The sequence below is a fragment of the Typopeltis vanoorti genome, chromosome 10, assembly GCF_054136105.1.
Source record: "Typopeltis vanoorti isolate ZY-2024b chromosome 10, IOZ_Tvanoo_1.0, whole genome shotgun sequence".
NCBI classification, from domain to species: domain Eukaryota; kingdom Metazoa; phylum Arthropoda; class Arachnida; order Uropygi; family Thelyphonidae; genus Typopeltis; species Typopeltis vanoorti.
The window spans coordinates 89,665,416-89,690,683 of NC_143558.1; the positions used below are offsets into that span (position 1 = coordinate 89,665,416).

Below are 25,268 nucleotides of genomic sequence, written 5' to 3' on the forward strand. Positions count from 1 at the left end.
CCATGGAGGCCTGAATAATAATAATAAGGCAATCATTTTTAATTGGTAAACCGATTGTTGTATGTACCTTGTATTCCCGTTTCTTTGATTTGCTTGTTTCTGCACACTGATGACGATTGTTTTCAGTATGAAATATCTGTATTTTCATTTCATTAAAGTTAATTACTGTGGTTATTGTGTAATTTGTTGTTTATAGTATACAAAAAAAAATGTGAGATTGTTCCAATTCCCAGCTGTTGTTACTTACACCAGTATAAAATTTAATAAGATGTTTGTTAAAAATATCCTATCAGCTATAATAATCTACATTGTAAGATTAATTATTTATAATTGAATGCTAACCGTATGCTTTTTTCTCTCCCCCAGTTTCTTTCAGATGACAATTAATAGGAATAAAACAGGTACTCTCTTCAGCATTCATATTTCTCGCTGTGTGAAATTATAATTTTGAGGTAACTTTTTTTCCTTTTAAAATGAATGCTAATGATTCTGATAGAACTCTGGATTCTGATGATATGAAAGAAATCTTAGATGGTATGGATCATAAAAATTCACAATTAGCATTGAAAGAAACCAAGAAATGTTTATCAAAACTTCGACGCCATTCATTAAAACTTCATGAATTATCCAGTAGTGATTCTGATTGTAGCTCTGATGAAAACATCCATAAAATTGCAGAACTGGATTGTTTTCCTGAAAAGTATAGTGGTAAATCTAGAAAAAGAAAAATTTTAGAAAATGATCACTTGTCAGATGAGGACTCACAAAGTGGCCAGCAGACTGATCATAGACCACCCTGCAAATATGGTCAGCACTGTTACAGAAAAAATGAAGATCATATAAAGGAGTTTTATCATGCAACAGGTAATTTTTTTTTATATTGCAGTCTTTTATATATATATATATACACACACACACACTGGGGGGGTTGCACCTACGGCGCCCAAACCCCCGACTTTGTACAGGCAGCAGCAGTAGTGCTACATACAGGCAGCAACCTAAACAGAAATCGAGGGGCCCATAATGAACAATACTTGGAAAAATCTAATTAATTCTCTCAGTTCAACAGAACTACAGTATGTGAATAATCATATTACGCATTTGCATGTAACACGTGTTCATGATACTTTGTAGAAAGTCACAATTCATACAGATATCTCATGCGAATGTGTTACCTTAGCTACTTAACAGGTACTAACGTTTTTTGTATTCTTAAGCATTTTTTACATTTATCATTTTTTTGTGCTGTGCAAGCCTTGAAAAACTAGTCAGTTAATAGCGAAACTGGTAGGCAATATTGTATGAACATATGTACGAATTAAAAATCTATGGTCAGTTTATCAATAAGTCTTATATTTTTTAACATTTTACAACCAAAAATATGTATAATTTAAATGAGTCATACTCCTTTTCATCATGTCCAACTTAATACTGCTCTGGAAGCAATGGCGGTTTGCATATTCATGGGATTTCTTTTTATAGTATGTTCAATTTATTTACCACCAAGTACCGAGTTAAATGAAACTGATCTTGATAACCTTATCTTGCAACTGGGTGAACCCCTGTTTGTTATGGGTGACTTCAACGGTCACAATATTCTGTGGGGTTAGTGCCAACACAAATAGATGAGGTCGAATCATTGAAAGAATCCTTGACAATAATGACCTCTCCCTTTTGAATAATAAACTCAACACTTTCTTCCATATTCCTACCCACTCATATTCTGCAATTGATGTTACAATTTGCTCCCCTTCCATTCTTCTACTGGTCACACGGGACGTCCAAGATCACTTTCCATATATGTTCTTTGCACAACGTCTTCTCAGGAAGCATGTCCCCCCCCCCCCCCCTTACACAGATGCCATGGTAAATGGACCAGGCTGACTGGAACACTTTTTTCCATCTTGCAAAATTTAATGCTGATACTACCATACTCATTCATAGTTTGACTTTGATGGATGTGTACTGATGAAAAATACATATTTTTTTAAAGCTTTCTTGGAGATCACCTATCAATGAAGCAGTAAAGTATATAACAGACTGCATTGTACAGGCAGCAACAGCCTCCATTCCAAGAACACCATCTCGATTTCCACTATATCCAAAGCCTTAGCGGAACCCAGAATGCCAGACAGCTAAAAAAAGATCAAAACAGAGCATGGGGTATATTTCATAGATACTCCACCATATCAAACTTAATAGCTTTCAAGCATTCTCATTCCAAAGCACATTATGTGAGACATCAGAGTCAAAAACAGTCTTGGATTCACAATGTAGCTTTTGTAGACATCATTCAACTTTAGACCATTTGGCTCATTTAGAAACTTGTATAAGAGATGCATTTCTGAAGCAAGAACATCTGGTTTTGGTTTTCTTTGACATGAAAAAGCATATGACACGGTCTGGAGATATGGCATATTAAAAGACCTCTATAATATGCCATATCTCCAGGCTATGTTAAAAAGCTTCTCCATGTCAAAGACAACTGAAACCAGATGTTCTTGCTTCAGAAATGCATCTCTTATACAAGTTTCTAAATTTATTTATTTATTCATGTGGAGGTTTCCCTCGTTCCTTGACCACCCCTTAGGACTGGTTGAGCCCTCCTAATGAGGGATTAAGTACTGTCTCCTATGACTGTAGCCTGTCTACTTGCAGGATGAAAAATCCCACGTGGACAGCAGGGGGGGGGGAACCCTGCTGTCCATGCCCAAGACCCAGGCATATGGTTGCGAAAGCATAGCCACTAGGCTAACCGCATGGACAGTTTCTAAATGAACCAAATGGTCTAAAGTTAAACAATGTCCTGTATTTATTTAAAACTTTCTCTCTGGGAAAACTTTCCAAGTCAGAGTGGGAAGTATACACTATCTTGGCCATATTGTCAAGAATAGGGTGTTTCCCAAGGCTCTCTCATAAGTGTGACACATTGTTATCAGAGTTAACTCAATCACTGAACAGCTTCCTCCCACTGTGGACAATGCTCTCTACATGTTGATGATTTTACAATTTATTGTCACTCTCATAACGAGGGTAATTGAAAGACAACTTCAGCAAGCATTTGATCATGTTTCTCTATGGGCCTGTAATAACGGTTCAGGTTTTCAACAGAAAAAGTGTCTGTGTACACTTCTGATGAAAATGCACTCCTCAATCAGATTAGAATGGGATGTACTGTTATTCCAGTAGCAACAGAAGCCAAGTTCTTGGGACTCATCTTCGACAGACAACGTACATTCCTTGCATACATTTATCAACTAAGAAAAAAGTGTAAGAGAGCATCGAATCTCCTTCACACTCCATCCTCTACTGAATTTTGTCTTTATCGTGCATATTTATGTTCAAAGCTGGATTGTAGATCTGAAGTCTATGTTTCTATAATAACTTGTGATGGTTGGATTCCATCCATTATCAGGATATATGGATGGGATCCAACTATCACATCCTATCCATCATCAGGGTATATGGATGATGGATGGGACCCATATCCATCATCAGGGTATACAGATAGCTACTGGTACCTTTCACACATCACCTACTCAATGTCTTTATGTTGAAGCAAATGAACCAGTTCTATCACTTAATTGAAAACAGCTGTCTCTTAATTACGTCCTAAAGATAAAATCTCTTCCAGATCATCCTACATGGACTAGTCTCTTTTCTCTGCATTGGGAAGCTCAATATCACACACACTCAGACTGCCATATTTCCTTTTGGTATGCATGTTAAAGAGACCATTCTGTTGGCATGAATGTTGATAACATTGTCTACACCAAACATAATGGCATCCCTCCATGACAGGTTTTGCACTCCATCCTGCAACCTCTCATTTTGTCAACTACAGATTGCTCCATCATCTGTCTACCTGCAATTATTTCATGCACCCAGCACAGCCCACTCTGATTTCTTGTCCATCTATACTGATGGCACAAGAACTGATACCTGTCTTGACTGTGTTTTTTTCCTGATATTACTATCTCCAGCCGGATCCCACCTGATTGCTGTAATTATACAGGACAGTTGCATGCCATTCAGCTTGCATTTGTGCATGTAAAAGAAAATTGCTACCAGAAGTGTGTAATTTATACAGACTCATTGAGCTCTTTACGGGCTATCTCCTCTCCTAACTATAATCCACATCCAATGCTCTGTGAGGTGTTACACCTGTTGTACAGAATGAAAACCCTTAATTTTTATATTGAATTGCACTAGATTCCTAACCACATTGGGATTAAGGGAAATGAGGCTGCAGATACAACTGTTAGATCAGCTCATACTTTCTCCGTGTACTGTTTTTCAGTACCATATACAGACTACAAACAGTTTGATCAAAGCTAATTGCTCAATGGCAGAAAGCATTGACAAACAAATTATATGACATTAAGTCTGAAATTAAGCATTGGTATTCTAGTCAATGTAGAAAGAGAGGAGAGGAATGAAATTTTTACATATCTAGCCAAGCCATATACACTCAGGCAGATGTTATCAGACTTAAACAGATTGCATGATGTTTTTAACTTTCTACAAAGAATTAATCAGTACAAACACATTTGACTGTAATTTTGTTTATATGTAGATACTGCATTGTTTAATTTCTTTTTTTTTTACATATTAGTTACTAGTATATCTTTGACCATTTATGTACTGCTGTAACCTTTAACCTTGTGTATTGCTATGACCTTTGCTATGGGACAGTATGACCTTTGCTGTTCTTGCACCAATAAACCAATCCACCACCAACCAATCATCTTTCCAGATCTGCACTTTGTTTCGTGAACCTGTTTCCATACCTAATATTCTTGAATCCTGACATTGCTTTAGTTACTCATATTTGGATCCTCTTCAGAATGTTCTCATCACAGTGGGCAGCCATCCCATTCCAGTTTCCCATTTCATGTTAAGCTCGGTGGCCTATCATCACCAAGTAATTTTGCTTCTTTGAAACGTGATTATTGCTCTAACAGGATATTTAATTCTATATGCATAGTGTTTAATGTATCCACTTCCATGTGTTTTTCTGGCTGGTATGCATGTTTATTATTATCGACATCTCCAACGAGTCTAAGGACTCACTGGGGAGGGCACTTGACTCCACTCCATTACACACATCTCACTATCCCCCCCACCACTGCTTAATTCTCCCACTACACACAATTACCATCAATATCATCTATTGCCCATCATCACCAACAACAGTATTTTTTGTCTGTGAATTGTGTGTGTTTCGATGACTGATTTGTCTATACACAGGATAAAAAACCTGAGTTCACAAGAGGGAAAACCCTGCTATCTCTGAAAGTGAGTTAGCCCAGCTCTGTATGAGATGGGCTTAACTCACTTTCATTTGAAAAAGCCCATATAAAGATTCCTCTCATCAAAATGAGAATTGAACTGAGACCTTATCCAGTTGAATTTTGTAAAATGAAAAATGAGAATTTCTGGGAAGAAAAACCCTGCCACTTCCATATGAGGCCAAATAACTCACCTTCAATTGAAAAGTCATGATAATGGTTTGTTTCCTAGATGGGTTTGAACCCAGGTGACCAGGTTTGTTCACAGTAATTTAGTGCAGTATAATTGATTAATGCTTTGTGTTGCCTTTGTAATGCTTGTACAATGTCTTCCAAACTTCCATTCTCTACTGATGACCTAAATATTACTTCCAAATCCTAATTTGAACCTGTCTTTGGAGACACACCTTCACCATTATAGTACATATCATGGTACATCCTCTACATTTCTACACTGCAAAGTGTGAAATTTTGCATTTACTGAGACAGCAACTCACTTATTTCTCTAAGCAATTTTTAAATTTTTCTGATGGATTTGATATCAGGACCATTCCATATTCTAGTCACCTGATTTTCAGTGTAATGTGGAAACATTAGAGAAGGTCCAGAGACAGACTAAGACAATATTGGCACTTTGGAATGCTGGCTATGGAAAGTGAGTGAGAGGTTGAAGAAATGTGGATTGCAGAGTTGGTGGATAGGAGGAAAAGATGTGATATCGTAGAGACATTTAAGTTAGCAAGATTAATCCAGATGGGATTATAAAAAGAGAAGGAGAGAGGGGAAAAACCAGAGGCCATCCCTGGAAGTTATGTAAGAGTGTGGTGAAGAAGGGTGTGACCATTCACTGACAATTCTCCATGTAAATGGAGAATCATCAGTGAATGGAATGCATTACCAGAATATGTTGTTAATGCAAGGAGTGTTAAGAATTTTAAGATTCGGTATGCTAAATATATTGTCAGTTGAATGGACCTCCCATGATGAGTCTGTTGACTCTGTGGAGGGACCAATAATAATGATAATAATAATAACATACCTTTCAACAACTTTGCATCATTGACAAACAGATAATTCCATGTCAGATCACCTGAAATAACATTATGAAATAATCTGAAAGGAGTAATAACTCAGGAATACAACGCTTAGAAAGAAGTCAATGGACACCATAGTGTGAGAAACAAACAGTGAAGGCACCCACCTTATTAAGATGTAGGACCTCCCTTTGCTGTGATGATTGCAGCAATCCTATGGGACATACTTTCCACAAGCATATGATAGCGCTCAATGGGCATTTCAGACTGTTCTTCCTGGAGTGTTGTGGGGAAAACATCCCTTGACCTCACCTGACACCCAGTTCATCCCACAGATGTTCAATAGGGTTGAGATCAGGGGTCTGTGGAGGCCAATCAAGTGTGGTGACATTCATATCCACAAATCACAGTTACAGCAGCAGTCTTATGACACAGTGCATTGTCTTGCTGAAAGAGACAGTGGTCAGTTCCATAGAAACACCACAAAGTAGGAAGCATTGCATTGTCTGGAATGTACAGATACTTCTCGGAGTTCATTGTTTGTGGCACCACAAACAGAGGTCCAAGGCCAAAGCAGAAAAAACAGGACCATACCTTATTCTGAATTTCATAGTTGGGGTTACACACTATAGTAAGAGATGTTCACTGGGCATTTGCTACACCCACACCTGTCCATCTGCTTGGTAGAGGGTGTAGCATGATTCGTTGTTCCATAACTCAGCCTTCCAAGCTTCCATGTCCCACTGTACACACTCTTTACACACTGAAAATGCTTCATTTGGGTAATGTGGAGCTTGCATATTGGGGTCCTACCATAGAAACCCATGTTGTGAGCCTTGGCTCTGAAGCAGATTGTGTTCCAGTCGATACCTGGATACTTTTCATTCAAAATGTTGGCCAATGAATAGCAGTTTTTACATATTATCCTTCATAGTACCCTTACGGTCACATTCGACTAATGTACTGAGTCATCCACTGTGAGTAGCACTTGCAGTTGATTCTGTGCGCTTCCATCTCAGTATGGTATGGTATCACTGATGTTGACCTGGAATGGCGCAGTTTGTCAACAAGTTGCTGAAGATAGGCCTGCAGTATGGCATCCTATTACAATGTCTTTATCAAACTCCTTCAGTTCCCTTCTCACAGCCATTTCACCTGGACATAGTTGTGCTGACTTGGGAGCATCATATTCCTCCAATTTATACCAGCTACCAACACATGACTTTTAAATGGCAAAATGCACCATGCCATGGGGGATGTCTGTTGGCTTCTTTCCAAGCAGTGTATCAATCCTATTGGTACACTTACTTTTCTGGAGGATTAGTCCTCTCCCCACCACACATGATTTACTACTGGTATCTTCCAGACAGCCAATCTCTTATTGATTTCTCTAATCTGTTATCCATCCCCATCTTCCTAAACTTGTATGTTACTGCATTGTGATAGTCAATCCAGTGCTTTTGCAAGGTCTGAAACAGACCTCCTGTATTCTGCATATTCATTCCTAAAGTGAAGTCAGGTCGCTTAAGCAAAACCTTCCTTTTGCAAACTCATACTATCCCTTAGAGATAATCCTATGCCTGTTAGTGCTATCCTCTGTAACTGATCTCCTAATTCCTTAACCGTGACATATCAGGGGCACTCTTTTTGAAACCCTTTCTGTTTCAAAGAGACTCATTGAACAACCATGTGAAGGCCTGTTAGTAACATTTCACATTCTCTAAAAATATGTAGCAATGTACCACTGTTTCCTCTCTGTTTCAAGTCACTGTCTTGTCAAAGTATAGAAGATGTTATGCAGTGCAGTGTCTGTAAGCGTTGAGAAAACACTTTATTGGAATTATATATATATATATATATATATATATATATATATATATTTATTTATTTATTTATTTATTCTCCTCCATTCAACACTCAAGCACTTATGGATTAATTACAGGAATAAGCAGAATGGCTGGATATAAGACTTGGAAATTTAGTAGGATCGAAAAGAACAGTATGTAAGTAAGTTTTAAAAGGAATTAAAGTTGAGCAGCTTTTACAGGTAAACTGTAGATCAACTATATAAACATTATTTTAAAAAAAAAAAAGACAAACAAAACAGCTCTAAAATAAGAACCAAACCTTGGAGACTCAGTGGGAAACACTGAAGAATACATTGATTGATTCAGCTCAGGGAGGAATGTGGTGAAGTTCTCTGCAAGGATAGAAAAATAATAACACATGGTGGACACAAGAAATTAAAGAAGTAGTCCTGGAAAAGAAGAAATGGTACACAAACTTCCTAGCAAATAAGTCAGCAGATGCTCTAAAAATACAGAGAAAATGGTAAGAGAGCTAAGCTGCGTGTAAAAGTTCATAACCAAGAGTCATGGGAAGATTTCAGTAACATATATATAGCAGATAAATATCAGGAAGGTGCCAAAATGTTTTGAAGGCTTAAAAGAATAAAGACGATAAGGATATCCTAGGTGTCTGGAATAATTATTTTGAAAGATTGTTAAATGTAACAATCAGTGATAGAAACATTTTCATGAAAATTTTCAAAAGGAATGCAAACAGAAGTACATATCAGTACTTCAGGTAGAAAAAGCCATCAAAAACTTGAAATGTGAAAAGGTATTCAGAGTAGATGATATTCAACCAATAAAGATGAAAAATGGAGGCATAGAAGTTTTCCAGTGCCTATATTATATAATTTAGAAGGTTTTTGTCGGATCAAATTCCAGATGAATGCAGTGGAGCTCTCGTAGTTATCATCTATTTAAAAAAAAAAAAAATATGAGGGTGGTCTGAACAGTTCTCGGCCTCTGCTTTAAATGACAACACTATTGGCAAGATTTTTTTTTTCTAAGTTGGTACATCTGTCATAAGCATCCATGTGAAATTGCAAGTCATTCTATCAAGTAGTTTGTTTTATACAGCTGTCTGAAGCAAAAATGTTGTCTGTATCCCTTGAAATGGGTAAAATTGAGTATCAAGCGATTATAAAATTCTTTATAAAAGAAGGTTTAACGCCAAAAGAAATTCATTCGAAGTTCATAAAAGTTTATGGGCACTCTTCTCCTTTGTTTTCGACAATTAAGAAATGGGCTGCCGAGTTTAAACATCGCCATACCAGCCTTGAAGATGAACCACATGAAGGACATCCAAAATGTGTGACACCACCAGAAATCATTGATCAAGTGCACGATATGGTATTGGATGACCGGCGAGTCAAAGTGTGTGAAATTGCTGAGACTATAGGCATTTCAAAAGAACATGTAGGATATATTTTGCATGAAGAATTGCATATGATAAAGCTTTGTGCAAAATGGGTGCCACGCTTGCTCACAGCAGATCAAAAACGCACTCTCATGAAAATCTCTAAACAATGCTTGGACAAGAATAAAACTGATTTTGTGCATCAATTTATTACTATGGATGAGACTTGGATTCACTATTACACACCAGAATCCAAACAGCAGTCAAAACAGTGGATAGAAGCCGGTTGTTTTCAGCACCAAAGAAGACAAAGTCAGTTCCATCAGCAGGAAAGGTCATGGCATCGGTGTTTTGGGATGCTAAAGGCATTTTGTTTATTAATTATCTTGAAAAAGGTAAAACAATAACTGGGGAATACTATTCCAATCTTTTAACCAGACTAGACGAAAAAATTCGTGAGAAAAGACCCGATTTGCAGAAGAAAAAAATCATCTTTCATCAGGACAATGCACCTGCCTATAAAGGTGTTTTGGCAATGGGAAAATTAAGAGCTCTGCACTATGAATTGTTAGAATATCCACCCTATTCTCCAGATTTATCTCCCTCTGACTTCTATCTCTTCCCAAAACTAAAACTCTTCCTCGCTGGTCAGGTTTTTTTTCGAATCAAGAGGTGATTGCAACTGTAGAGGGATATTTTTCAGATCTTACTGAGAACCACTACATGGATGGGATAATAGCTCTGGAGCATCACCGGACTAAATGTATTAATCTTAAGGGAGATTATGTTGAAAAATAAAAATAACTTTGAAATTATAAATTCATTTTTTTCATCGTTAGGTCGAGAACTTTTCAGACCACTCTCGTATGAGAATTACAAAGGAATTTCTCTACCCAGTGTTCCAAGTAAGATTTATGCAAGCACACTTGAAAAGAGACTGAGAAAAATTGTGGAAGAGAAACTTGAAGAAACACAAGCTGTGTTCAGACCAAATAGAGAGGGTCAAGATCATATTTTCACTTCACAACAAATAGTTTAGAAATCAGAGATATATAACAAAAATCTGTATTTATTATACAACTTAAGTGGATATTGAATCCAACATTATTTCGTAGCTGAATATAGAAACTCAAAGTGTTTTATGCCGAACATATATACAGGGTGTTCGGGATAAATTTGACATATTTATAATTAATTATATTTTTCCGTAAGTTACATGTATTAACACACACTTCTCTTCATTTAAAAGTTTGGACCCTTCTTCATTCACATACAAGATGTCAGAAAGGATGGATAGCTGGAACCCACCTGAATCATGGAAGAGAATAACTTGTATCATGATGATTCGTGCCCGCCATCAAAATAAGGATATTACGACTGCTGCCCAATGCTCCCTGAATACAGTAAAAACAATCAGGCATGAACTAGAGACTTGCAATGGTGACTACGAGGATGTAGCAAGAAGAAAGATCCCTAGCAGACGATCTGATTGCGTTCGTACAGCAGAATTCCTCACAAATCTGCAGGAACAGGTGTTGAAGAACCCTGGCATTGGAATTCGGGCTTTGTTCGTGGAGTTGCTAACTGTAGTCAAGCCCTGGATAACAAGGGTAGGCAATGGTAGGCCGTATGTATGGCAGCAGGATTCGGCCCCTTGCCACACCTCTGGGAAAAGTCAAAAATGGTTGTCTGAAAATTTCTACGACTTCACCAGTCCAAATGTTTGGCCTCCAAACTCCCCAGACCTTAACCCCATGGATTATTTTGTATGGGGCGCAGTTGAAAAAGACACCAATCGCACTTCCAGTAATACAAAAGCCCAGTTAATGGATAAAATTAAAACAGTTTTTGCGGCCCTTCCCAGGGAGACTGTAGCATCAGCTTGTTCGAGGTTCCGAAGCAGAATTGAAGCTGTGATCGATGCTAATGGTGGTTATTTTGAGTAAATCTTGTTGATAGTATTGTAATTAACTCTGCCTGTAATGTTTTTTTTGTCAATTCATTAAATTTAATAGATACAAAGAAGATTTTCTTTTTCCTTACGAAACTGTCAAATTTATCCCGAACACCCTGTATATATATATATATATATATATATATATATATATATATACACACACACACACACAGCAATCCCTCGATTAGTGTGCCTAATGCATGCTTTAAAATGGGCACATTATCGAATATAATAACCTATGGGAAAATGTATAATTCGTTCCTCAGATTTCTTTTTTTGACCCTTAATTTTTTTTATGAAAGAATTAGGGTATGTCTCAGGGGGCCTAGTTAAAGGAAAACCATGAAGCTGAAAGACAATAAAACATATTCAGAATATAAATTTATTATTCTGCTTCTTAAGAGACATTTGAGCTAACGTAGTTTGGCTGGCATTCTGTTTCTTTTTTTCATACAACTGACGGTATGACCCTATTGCCTCTTTTGCAAATTTTACTGCTTCTCTCTTCATCAAGGTCAGCCACTAAGCATTGCTGCTTAAAAACTTCAATTGTACAAAAACTATTTTCAAATTGTTTCTGTTAAACCTCTTTGGGCTAATGATTAAATTTTCTTCATATTCTTCAGGATCTTCCCGCTGTGTACCTAAATTTAGCAGGTAGGAATCACTCAACTTTTCAAATTCATTTGAAAAGCCTCTAAAATCGCAGGTGTAGACTTCTGTGGCTAATTGGTTCAAAAGACATATTTCGGTGATTACACCACCGAACATATTTAGACATATTTTGGTGATTACCTTGCATCAGAGTGTCTGAGCACACAGATGAGGGAAAGGCATATACTGTCATTTTCTTGGATTTAGTGAAGGCATTTGACAGGGTGCCACATGATAAGCTGATATTTAAGTTGCAGCACGTGGGTCTGGATGTCAGGTTGGTCAATTGGGTTCAGGATTGGCTGTCTGATAGGTATCAGAGAGTTGTGTATGGTGGGGCAGTTTCAAGGAGACAGAAAGTTACCAGTGGGTCCCACAGGGCTCAGTATTGGGACTATATTGTTTAACCCTTATATCAATGATATGGGCAAGGGGATATTCAGTTGTTTGTGGATGATGTGAAGCTGGGAAGGGTTATTAGTAATAGTGCAGATGTGGTAGCCCTGCAAGCGGATTTGATAAAGCCAGATAAACACAGACAGATGGGCAAATGAATGGGGTGTTGGTTTGATGCAGCAAAATGTAAGGTCTTGAGGTTTGGGACACATCAATGGGATGCTGCATACCCTATTGGAGGAAATATACTGGAGGAAGTAGGGGAAACAAGAGATCTGGAATTGATGATTGATAGAAACCTGAAATTTAGGGGACATATTGCAAAGGTGGTAAAGGTAACACAGGATTGCTGCAATAATGAGAAGGACACTGACCAGCAGAGATAAGGGTTATCATTCCACTGTATAAGACTCTGATCAGAGTATGCTTGGACTATTGTTCTCGGATTTGGTCCCTGGGATTTGGGGGGAAATGGGTTAACTGTGGAGGGAATGCAGAGGCAGATGATGGAGATGGTTTTGGGACTGTACAACGGAGTTCGGGAAATGGAAGAGGGAGGGGGGTGGTTATGTGATTGAGGCTTTTGAACTGTTGAAAGGTAGTTACAGGGTTGACACTGGGGAGGTCTTTCGCTTGGTTGAACAGCAGGAAGGAGTGATGACAAGACAGCCATCCCTGTGGGTTGCGAGGAAAAACTGTGAGCAGGAGGGTGATTCTTGTAGACAAGCTTATACGTTGGTTATGCATTACTAAATCACTTAAGGAATTGACAACATAGATAAGAATATAAATTAAATTACACTTTAATAAATATTTCCGAGATTTCGGCAACATCATGTTGTCATCTTCAAAAGGAACTTACAAAAAAGGCTAACTTCTTGTGGCCACAACTTCGCCATTGCTCCCAGAAAAATACCTAGTGAGGATATTATGATCCAGATCAAACACGGAATCCGCCACCTTCCGAATCAAATTGCCAACTGTGTAAGACTGGATATTACTTGTGTCCTCTCCAAAGCAAGAAAACCAAAAACCATATCCAACAAGGAATATAAAGCTCTGCAGGAGATGAGGAATAATAAAGAAATAGTTATCACCAAAGCGGATAAGGGAAATGCAACTGCAGTACTTAAAACCAAAAGGACTACACAGGTAAGCTTAATGCTCTTCTATTAGATTGGGCTACTTACCTCCCTATCGAATACAATCCCACCAACTCCCAAATCGGAAAACTTCACAGGCTCCTTAAGAAAGTCACTTCTTGGCCTGTAGAAGTTACTAACAGATTAAAACCGTGTAGCGCCCCCCCCCCCCCCCGTATTTTTGGACTCCCAAAAATACATAAAGAAAATGTGCCATTATGTCCCATAGTGGAAGGCATTGAGTGAAAGCCTTAAACTCTGCCCCACAAAAACCAACCATTTGGCTTCGCTATGTTGATGATGTGTTCGCTATTTGGCCACATGGCTCCGATGCACTCCTCTCCTTCCTAACACACTAAAACAACCAACACCCCAGAATCAAATTCATCCTGGAAAAATAAAAAAACAACTGCCTTCCTTTCTTAGACACACTAGTCACCTGCCAGCCTGATGGGACCTTGGTTTTCTCAGTCTATAGAAAACCCACCCATACAGGCAGATACATTCACTAACAATCCCACCACCCTCCTCGCAACAGTATGGAGTCATTAAGACACTACACAACAGGGCTAAACTTATCTGTTCAAATGACAATGCCTTAACCACAGAACTAAACCACATTCTCAACACTTTCTCAGCCAATGTCTATCCCCCCCCAAAAAATCCAAAAAATATTTAAACCAGTAAACTACAACCCACCCACCACACACACACACAACAAGGATTACTCTAAATCCATCACCATACCCTATATCTGAGGCACCTCGGGAAAAATTACAAAAATCCTAAAAAAACATGACTTAACTTCTTGTTACAGACCATATAAAAAATTGGCATCCTTTATGTGCTCTACTAAAGACCAACCTCCCCCCCCCCCCCCCAGACCTACCTGGTGTATACCAGGTCCTTTGCAGCTGTAAGCTGTCCTACTTTGGCCAAACAGGCAGGACAGCAAATATCAGAATTTCAGAACACAAGGACTACATCCAGTTTTCTTACTTAGTTTTCACCAATACTTAGTTTTCACCAATACAGCAACGCTGGCCTTGCTGACCATGTGCTGGATACCTGCCATAGAATATGGTGGAAAAAAGCCACGATAATACACTGTAGTAAATACAAAATGAAAGGCTTTTCATTGAATCAGCTTCAGCCCTAAGAAACAATCCAAACTTCAACAAATTTGGCTGCATGAGACTGCCTCAAATTTGGCAACCTACATCAGAAGACCTTCGGCCCAATCGCCCAAGAATACCAACATTGCCTGCTGGGGGGGGGGGCACCATCAGGACTTTAGGAGAAATAATAGCTTCCTGCTTCTTCCTCGCTAACTGTTTTGTTGTGCCTGAGGGCACGTATCTTGTTCTTAAGTTTCTTGAAAATGGCAACGTGACGTAGCCGAAATATTGAAGTATATTAAAATTTATTTTAATGTATATCCTAGTTGACATTGTAATTTCCTTAAATTACTTAGTAAAAAATGCCTAACCAACGCCTAAGCCTTTCTATGAGAATTACAATAATCCACAGAGATGATATCGCACGTAAAGCACGCCATTATGGTAAAATGAAGTTAAAGCTATCATGACAACTGAATCGTCTCGCCTTCCTAAAATGCTGCCAGGATTACCAGGTAATCCCTAACTGTGTGAAATTCAAGCACCGTTTCTCTTTGCAAAAGGCTCTTCGTATTTATAACCGTGCCAGCCAAGCCTTGCTCGGGGAACAAATCGCGCGACTCGCTGTTTCCTGAATGATGCTAACTTAGCTATCCAGGCACTCAAAGAATGACCTTTCAAGCACCTTGAGCCACAAAATTTGGTCTATTTTATACGACATCTCATGCACTGCAGCAGAGAAAGAATTTAAAAAAGTACGAGATCGACACATGAAAAAATTTGAAAATTTAAAAAAGAGCTCGATCTCGAAACCACAACTTCTGACCAAAACGGTAGTCAACCTTTCGTCATTTAGTGTGAAACCTGAAGCACTCGACGCCCTCACACGTGGCCACAACTTCGCCATTGCGCCCAGAAGAATACCTGCTGAAGATATTATGATACAAATTAAATGCGAGATACGACACCTTCCAAACCATGTCGGCAACGACATTAGACTGGATTTGGCTTGTGTTCTGACCAAAGCTAAACCACCAAAAGCCAACATGCCCAGTAAAGAAATTAAATCTCTACTAGAATTAAAGAAAAACAAGAAAATAATAATCACCAGAGCTGATAAAGGGAACGCCACAGTATTGCTTAACCAAAAGGATTCCACAGGTAAGCCGAAAGCTCTATTGTTAGATCCGGCTACTTACCTCCCTATCGAGTACAATCCCACCAACTCACAAATTAGAAAACTCCACAGGCTCCTTAAGAAGGTCACTTCTTGGCCTGTGGAAATCACTAACAAATTAAAACCATTTAACTCCATACCCCCCCCCCCCCCCATATTTATGGACTCCCAAAAATACATAAGGAAAACGTGCCATTACATCCCATAGTGGATGGCATTGATTCCCCCCCACACACACACACAAACTAGCTAAACATTTGGCCAAAGCTCTCTCACACTATACTGGCAACACACCTTCACACATAAAAAAACTCTGCTCACTTCAAAGCCAGCATAGAAAACCTTACACTCAAACACACTGACATAATGATCAGTTTTGATGTCTCCTCCTTATTCACAAATGTCCCACTCAAAAAATCCTTAGAGCTAATCTAAATTTCCTTCCGATATCACAGCCCTATTTCAGTTCACAATGAACTCAGGCTATTTTGTTTGGCAAGGAAAATTCTACAAACAAATAGAGGGGACAGCCATGGGTTCTCCACTCTCCCCACCCATGGCCACCTTTTATATGGAGACTTTTTGAAGAGAAAGCCTTAAGCTCTGCCCCACATAAACCAACCATTTGGCTTCTCTATGTTGATGATGTGTTCCCTATTTGGCCACATGGCTCCTATGCACTCCTCTCCTTTCTAACACACTTAAGCAACCAACATCCCAGAATCAAATTCACCCTGGAAGAAGGAAAAAAAAAACTGCCTTCCTTTCTTAGACACACTAATCACCCTCTAGCCTGATGGAACCTTGGTTTTCTCAGTCTATAGAAAACCCACCTATACAGGCAGATAAATTCACCAACAATCCCACCACCTCTCCTCGCAACAATATGGAGTCATTAAGACACTACACAACAGGGCTAATTTGAACTTATCTGTTCAAATGACAATGCCCTAACCACAGAACTAAACCACATTCTCAACACTTTCTCAGCCAATGGCTATCCCCCCAAAAAATCCAAAAAATATTTAAACCAGTAAACTACAACCCCCCCCCCCCACACACACACAACAAGGATTACTCTAAATCCATCACCATACCCTATATCCAAGGCACCTCGAAAAAATTACAAAAATCCTAAAAAAACATGACTTAACTTCTTGTTACAGACCATATAAAAAATTGGCATCCTTTATGTGCTCTACTAAAGACCAACCTCCCCCCCCCCCAGACCTACCTGGTGTATACCAGGTCCTTTGCAGCTGTATGCTGTCCTACTTTGGCCAAACAGGCAGGACAGCAAATATCAGAATTTCAGGACACAAGGACTACATCTGGTTTCACCAATACAGCCACTCTGGTCTTGCTGACCATGCGCTGGATACCTGCCATAGAATACAGTGGGAAAAAAGCCATGATAATACATCGTAGTAAATACAAATATGAAAGGCTTTTCATGGAATCAGCTTCAGCTCTAAGAAACAATCCAAACCTCAACAAATTTGGCTGCATGAGACTGCTTCAAATTTGGGAAACCTACTTCAGAAAACCTTCAGCCCAATCACCCAAGAATACCAACATTGTCTGCTAGGGGGCACCATCAGGACTTTAGGAGAAATAATAGCTTCCTGCTTCTTCCTCACTTACTGTTTTGTTGTGCCTGAATGCATGTGTCTTGTTCTTAAGTTTCTTGAAAATAGCAACGTGACGTTGCTGAAATGTTGAAGTATATTAAAATTTATTTTAATGTATATCCTGGTTGACGTTGTAATTTCCTTAAATTATTTAGTAAAAAATGCATAACCAACGTCTAAGCCTTTCCACGAGAATTTAGTAAAAAATTAGCTAAACATTTGCCCAAAGGCGCTCGCACACTATACTGGCAACACACCATCACACATAAAAAAACTCAACCCACTTCAAAGCCAGCATAGAAAACCTTATGCTCCAACATACTGACATAATGATCAGCTTTGACGTCTCCTCCTTATTCAGAAATGTCCCACTCAAGGAAACTTTAGAGGTAATCCAAGCTAAATTTTCTCCCAATATCTCAGGCCATTTTAGTTCACAATGAACTCGGGCTATTTCGTTTGGCAGGGAAAATTCTACAAACAAATGGAGGAGACAGCCATGGGTTCACCACTCACCTCACCCTTGGCCAATTTCTTTATGGAGACCTTTGAAGAAAAAGCCTTAACATCTGCCCCACAAAAACGAACCATTTGACTTCGCAACATTGATGATGATGTGTTCGCTATTTGGCCACATGGCTCTGATACACTCCTCTCCTTCTTAACACACTTAAACAACCAGCACCCCAGAATCACGTTCACTCTGGAAAAAGAGGAAAACAATAGCCTCCCTTTCCTAGACATACTAGTCACCCGCCAGTCTGATGGAACCTTGGTTTTCTCAGTTTATAGAAAATCCACCTATTCAGACAGGTACATTCACCAACAATCCCCCCCCCCACAACAATATTGAGTGGTGAAAACACTGCACAGGGCTAAACTAATCTGTCCTAGTGACAAGGCCCTAAAACACTGAACTAAATCACATCCTCAGCACTTTCTCAGCCAATGGCTACTCCCCCCCCCCCAAAAAAAAATCTGAAAAAATATTGAAACCAACAAACCACAATCCCCCCCCCCCTTCGCAACAAGGATTACTCTAAATCCATCACCATTCCCTACATCCGAGGCACCTCAAAAAAAATTACCAAAATCTTAAAAAAACATGACTTGACCTCCTGTTACTGACCATACAGAAAATTGGCATCCCTTATCTACTCCACTAAAGGCCTACCTGGTGTATACCAGGTTCCTTGCAGCTGTAAACAGTCTTACTTTGGCCAAACAGGCAGGACAGCGAATATCAGAATTTTGGAACACAAGGACTACCTCTGGTTTCACAAGTACAGCCACTCTGGTCTTGCAGACTATGCTCTGAGTTATTTTAGCGTTCTTCCACAAAATACGGTGGAAGAATGCTAAAGTAATACACCGTAGCAAATACAAATTGGATAGACTATTCATGGAATCAGCCTTAGCTCTAAGAATTTCTCCAAACCTGAACAAATTTGGATGTATGAGAATACATCAGCAGACCTTCAGCCCAACGGCCAAGAACACCTACTTAACCCGCAAGAGGGCACCATCAGGACTTTTAGGAGAACAATAGCTTCATCACTTCATTCTCAGTTACTGTGTTGTAGTGCCTACATGTACGTGGCGATAACAAAGATGGTTTCAGGACTGTACAATGATAGTTATGAAGATTGGCTGAGGGAATGTGGACTGCAGAGTTTGGTGGATAGAAGAAGGAGAGGTGATATGATTGAGACTTTTAAACTGTTGAGAGGTGGTTACAGGTTGACGCTGGGGAGTTCTTTTGCTTGGTTGAACAGCAGGAAGGAGTGATGACAAGAGGCCATCCCTAGAAGTTATGAAAGGAAACTGTGAGCAAGAGGGTGAGGAGTGGTTTCTTTGCATGGAAGGTGGTTGAACCATGGAATGCATTGCCTGATGGAATGGGGAAAGCGAGAATGGTCAATGAGTTCAAGGAGTGGTATGATAGACTTTGTGTTTCTTAGGGGGGGGGGCCCTCCCCCTCGATGAGTCTCGATAGACTTTTTGTTTCCTAGGAGGGACCTCCCGCGATGAGTCTTTTGACTTCATGGAGGCCTGAATAATAATAATAATCTCTGTAACTGCTGTATTGTATGAAAACAGTTTTCTCTGTATTTTGTTTCCCAAGGAATACAACATACAGGCTTTTAAATCAAATGTAAACAAGTTCCTTCTTTCCCAACCCACTACTCATGTATGGTGCTAATGTACAATAATGTACAATAGGTGTTGATCAACCAACGTCTCGTGTATGGGCTGAACCTAAAAAAAAACAAAAAAAACCAGCGGTATCTTCATAATTAGGTGAAAACAGTAAAAATACGGTTTCATTATTGGTTTCAAAATCTTCATCTTTGTATTGTACATTTTATTGCTTTTAATGACTGTTGTTTCTAGTAAAGTTGTGTAATCATCAGGACCATTGTTAGGATACATGCCATCTCTAAATTAAAAAAAAAAATGTGAAAAAAAAACCCTATTGCAACTATATAAAAAAAAAAAAAAAAAACAAACAGTGTTTTTATTGTTGCAATACAGTTCTGGTTTTTGCCACCCTCCAAACTTGCTGCTTTTAGGCATTGCCTTAATTGCTTAGTCGATTAGAAATAGGAACCAGTGCTCCTGGTTACTATTTCTGGTGCTACTGGGCAGCAAATTTTTCTGAAAGAAAAACATTATTGAAGCAGAAATTGTAGACATTGTAGTTTTGTCAAATATATTATCCAACTTGAAAGTACAGACAGAGAGAGAGAAAATTTTCAAGAGTACATTTTTTTTGTTGTTGGTGTTGTTTTTAGGAGACAAAGGCTGTGAATCTAAGGATTTTTTTCTGTTTTTATTAATTATATATATAATTAATATAATACATATTCTAGAAACCCTGCTTTAGAAGGCCAAATCTGAAACCTTTTTAAGCCAATTCAATCCTTCAGTGGAATGGTAGTCTCACACGAGGTGATGATATTCATCATCTTTTCCTTTCCATAAAGATGGTCACAACATCCAATAGGATTCAAGTCTGCAGCCTGTTGGGTGAGAAACAGACATGCTATGTACTCAGCCATTGAGGCTGGCAAACAACATAATGTAACATATCAATACTGCAGGTAGATAAAAGCAATTAAATACTTGAAATGTGGAAAGACAGCTGGAATAGATGATATTCAACCAGATTATGATTAATGATTAAATATAGAGGTATAGGAATTTTACAGTTACTGCACTGTTTAATTATTATTATTATTATTATTATTATTATTACAGGTGTCTCCATGGCGTCAGTAGACTCATCGCGAGAGACCCAAACTAGCAAAACAATATTTGTCATATCTCTTCTTGAATTAATTTACAGACGAAGTGCTCACAACTAAGTCAGGCAATGAATTCCACTCATTCACCACCCTCCAGGCAAAAAAAAACCTTGTTTTGACACTCTTGTTAACCACACTCTTCTTTAATTTCCAGGGATGACCTCTTGTTCTTCCATCACTATCACACAGCTGAAACATTTCCCCTGCATCAATCCTATAAAAACCTTTCAGTAATTTAAATGTTTCTATCATATCCCCTCTTCTCCGCCTATCAACCAACCTCTGCAATCCACAAGCTCTCAATCTATCAATGTAGTGAGCATTTTTACATCTCTCACCAACTTAGTCACTCTTCTCTGAACCCTCTCCACAGCCTCCTCATCTCCAAGGAATCCAAGTGACCAGACCTGAGCACAGTAATCCAAATGTGGAAGTATCAACGCTTTATAAAGGGGAATAATAGCCTCTTTATCTCTGGATGTCAGTGTATTCCTCAACAACCAAGTAATCCTATGTGCAATCTTGGACACATTAGCAATGTGTCCCCTGAACTTCATCTCCCTATCTACCAACACCCCTAAGTCCCTAGCTTCATCAATCTCTTGGAGTACCTTTCCATCAATGTAGTACACAGCTGGTAATCTTTTAATCCTAAAATGCATGACTTTACACTTTTCCACATTGAACTTACATCCATTACCTTTTGCCCACCAACTAATTTAAATCATCTTGCAAACTTTCAACATCAGCTTGATTTTTTATTGCACCACCCAACTTTGCATCATCAGCAAACAACTGAATATCTCCCTTTTAGCAATTTCCTATATCGTTTATATACAAATTAAACAACAATGGCCCAACCACAGAGCCCTGAGACACACCACTGGTCACCTGCTTCATCCTGGACTCAGCTCCTCCATACACCACCTTCTGGTATCTCTCTCTGAGCTGAGCCATTCTCCTATCTATATCACCAATTTAGTATCCATTCCCATCTGCTCCAATTTGCATAACATAACAGTGTTCTATGGGGTATCCTGTCAAAAGCCTTAGCAAAATCCAGAAGTACCACTGTGTAGCCAGTTCCTTTGTCCAACTCAGATGTCATTCTATTATGAAAAGTTAATAGATTACCAAGGCAGGATCTACCTTTAACAAAACCATGTTGGCCTCTATAGAGTATCATATCCTGATCCACCCATTCTTGAATTTTGTCTTTAACCAACTTTTCCAATACTTTTACCACTACTCCTGAGATGGTGATTGGTCTGTAATTAACTATCACAATTTTAGAGCCACTCTTATGCAAAGGAACCACTTTGCCTAACTTCCACTCCTTAGGGACCATACCAGAGTTCAAACTTAAATCAAATATCCGAGTAAGAGGGGTTGACACTTCATTTACACATTCACGCAACATCCGAGCTGATATTCCATCTAAACTTACAGCAGTGTTCGCATTTAAATTTTGCAATATATTAAATACCTCTGATTTCTTAGCTTCAATTCTCACATTAGTTATTGCTACAGGTACAGAGCTTATCCTCACTTGGGTGATAGACTTTTGAAAAGTGATCACTCAGTAACTCGACTATTACATATAATTTTGTCACCTCAATACCATCAGCACCCGCTAAAGTTATCCTTCCGAAGTCATTCTTCCTTTTACTTGCCACATAGCGGAAGAACTCTTTGGGATTACCCTTGATCTCTTTGGCTAAGGTCTTCTCATCATCTGATTTAGCTTTTCTTACTATGCTGGTAAGCTTTATAGCTTGAGCCTTGTACTGCTCATGGGTGTACTGATCGCCTTTCTCCTTGTAAATTCTCCATAACATTTTCTTTTTTTGCAGATCAAGCTTGATACTACTGCTCATCCATCTAACGCCTACCTTGTTTGACTTTCTGACCATGGGCACACAATCTGATATTGCTTTCCTCAGATACCCGCTGATTTTATCCTATGCACTGCTAACATCTTTCCCCTGCAATATGTTCTGCCATGGGGATGGCTTCAAGCTCACTCCGAAGCTTGTTATAATTGTCTAACCTGTAGTTTCGTATATGCCCCTTCTTAACAGAAAAATCCACAGATTTTGCAACCTCCCAAGCAAGGCTGCACCGTGGGTAGGAGGCGCCCATGTGCAAAATTTTTTTTATCGCCCCCCATAAAATAGGTTTCCATGAAAAACTTTTGCGAAAAATTTTACTTTTTTAAAAGTACAAAACAGTTTATATGCCTACACAAAAATAAATTTTATTTAACAGTAGTAGAACATTGTAATCACTGAAATATATTAATAAGGAATTTTTAATAATAAAAATTTTCATAAATGTTTATTCCTTAATATATAAATACAACAGAATATATATATATAAACAAAAATTACATCATCGTCATCATCATCAAATTCCTGCCATGTACCCTCAAGGGGTGTACAGGATATGACAGTACTACATGAAAAAATTGCATCATTACTAACTTCCTATCTACAATTTTCCTCCAAATCAGTCTGTTACTTGTCAAGATTCCAACATTATCAGATCTTATATTTCTATTGTCTAAGGCCCTTTGTACCGTATCAATCCACCTATATCTTGGTCTTTCTCTGGGTCGTTTTCCTGCCAACCTGGCAGAGAACACTTGTTTTGCTAATATTTCCTCTCCCATTCTATTTAAGTGACCATACCACCTGAGATTAGCTCTGCTAATGCATTCCTGGATGCTGACAATGTCAAGTTCTTTCCTAATATTCTCATTTTTCATATGATATTGCCATTGATGCCATCTGTTCAAGCCTCTAATCTTTCTCAGGATTCTCATATCTGCAGTCTCTAGTCTTTGGTCAAGTGTTTTACTTCTGACCCAGCTCTCAGATCCATAAGTTTAAACTGGTTTGAACACTTTCTTGTATACAGCTTAGTGTTCCGACTAATTTCTCTCTTATTCCATATGAATTTATTCAATTGACTTCCCACCATACCAGCTTTGCTGATTCTTTTGTCTATTTCTATATTTAATTTACCATCTTCAGTAAAAATCGTGCCTAAGTAGCTGAAATGTTTTACTTGTTCCACAGGTTCTCCATTCACAACACAGTTGACATTTTCAATGATTCTGCCTGTTTTCATTGTCTTTGTCTTTTTATTGCTGACCTCATACTATATCTATTACAACAGCTATTCAATTTAGTCAGAGAATTTTGCAGACTTGTAGCGGATTTATTTAGAAGTATAACATCATCCGCATAAAGCAAAGAGCTGACATTAACATCTCCAATTTTGATATCATGTTTAATACCACTTTCCTTCATAATGTGATCCATATAGACAATGAATAACACAGGGGATAATGTACATCCTTGTCTCACACCAGATTTAACATTAAACCATCTTCCTGTACTTCCTTCAATTCTAACTGCTGACTTACAACTCAATAAAGACTAAGTATTGCTTGATATAATGCCCCATTGACACCATATAACTGCAGCGTATTGAATAGCTTCTCTCTTGGCACCTTGTCATATGCCTTTTCCAAATCGACATGGAAAATAATCTTGGGCATGTAAATCCAACTGCAGCGTATTGAATAGCTTCTCTCTTGGCACCTTGTCATATGCCTTTTCCAAATCGACATGGAAAATAATCTTGGGCATGTAAATCCAAAATGTTAATATTCAATAATTTTAAATAATTTTTTTATAAATTGAAACAGTTCTTGCCCAGTGATATCTTCTACAGATTGAAAACCCAAAATTGTTGATGAATTTCTGCTACATTTGTATCTTTATTTTGAATAACAAATCTAATAACAATAGATAATTGTTCTGTGTAGCTTATATCCGGAGTAGTGTCAAGAATTAATGAATAATATTTTGCCTCTTTAACCATTTCTAAAATTTTTTGTTTTATAGCGTCAGAAATTATACGGATGATTTCATTTTGTATTTTATCATCTAAATAATGAGCAATGTTCCTTTTTTGTGATGTTTGGATGCGATGCATGTGTTCTGCCATTATTGAATGAAATTTAGCGACAGTTTCTACTAACTTTAAAAAATTGCCTTTATCATTTTCAAAAAGTTTTTGTGAAAGCCCTCTAAAAGCTATACACTGTATTGATAAATATTGAATTATGTAGATTAACCGTTCTATAACAGATTGCCAATATTTTTTCTCAGTTTTTTGTAATCTTTGTTGTGTGCAATCAATAATGCATTTCTTAATCAATGACATTTTAAGTTCGCTGTATTTTGAACAGTTTTTAATGTGCGCGGAACTTGTCTCGTGTATTTTTAGTATATGACTCAAATGTTGCCAATCTTTACAACCATATTCATTAGTAAGTTGGGA

General features: G+C 38.2%; 1 protein-coding gene across 3 annotated transcripts in view; it reads left to right on the forward strand.

Moving 5' to 3' along the window:
* gkt (tyrosyl-DNA phosphodiesterase glaikit) overlaps nucleotides 1-25,268 on the forward strand; it is a 380,387-nt gene that overhangs the window by 27,313 nt on the left and 327,806 nt on the right. For all 3 annotated transcript variants that reach the window (XM_090399355.1, XM_090399357.1, XM_090399356.1), the window contains exon 2: nucleotides 367-864. In XM_090399355.1, coding sequence (XP_090255481.1) covers nucleotides 474-864 — 391 coding nt within the window. In that variant the 5' untranslated portion in view covers nucleotides 367-473. The remainder of the gene's footprint in view (nucleotides 1-366; nucleotides 865-25,268) is intronic.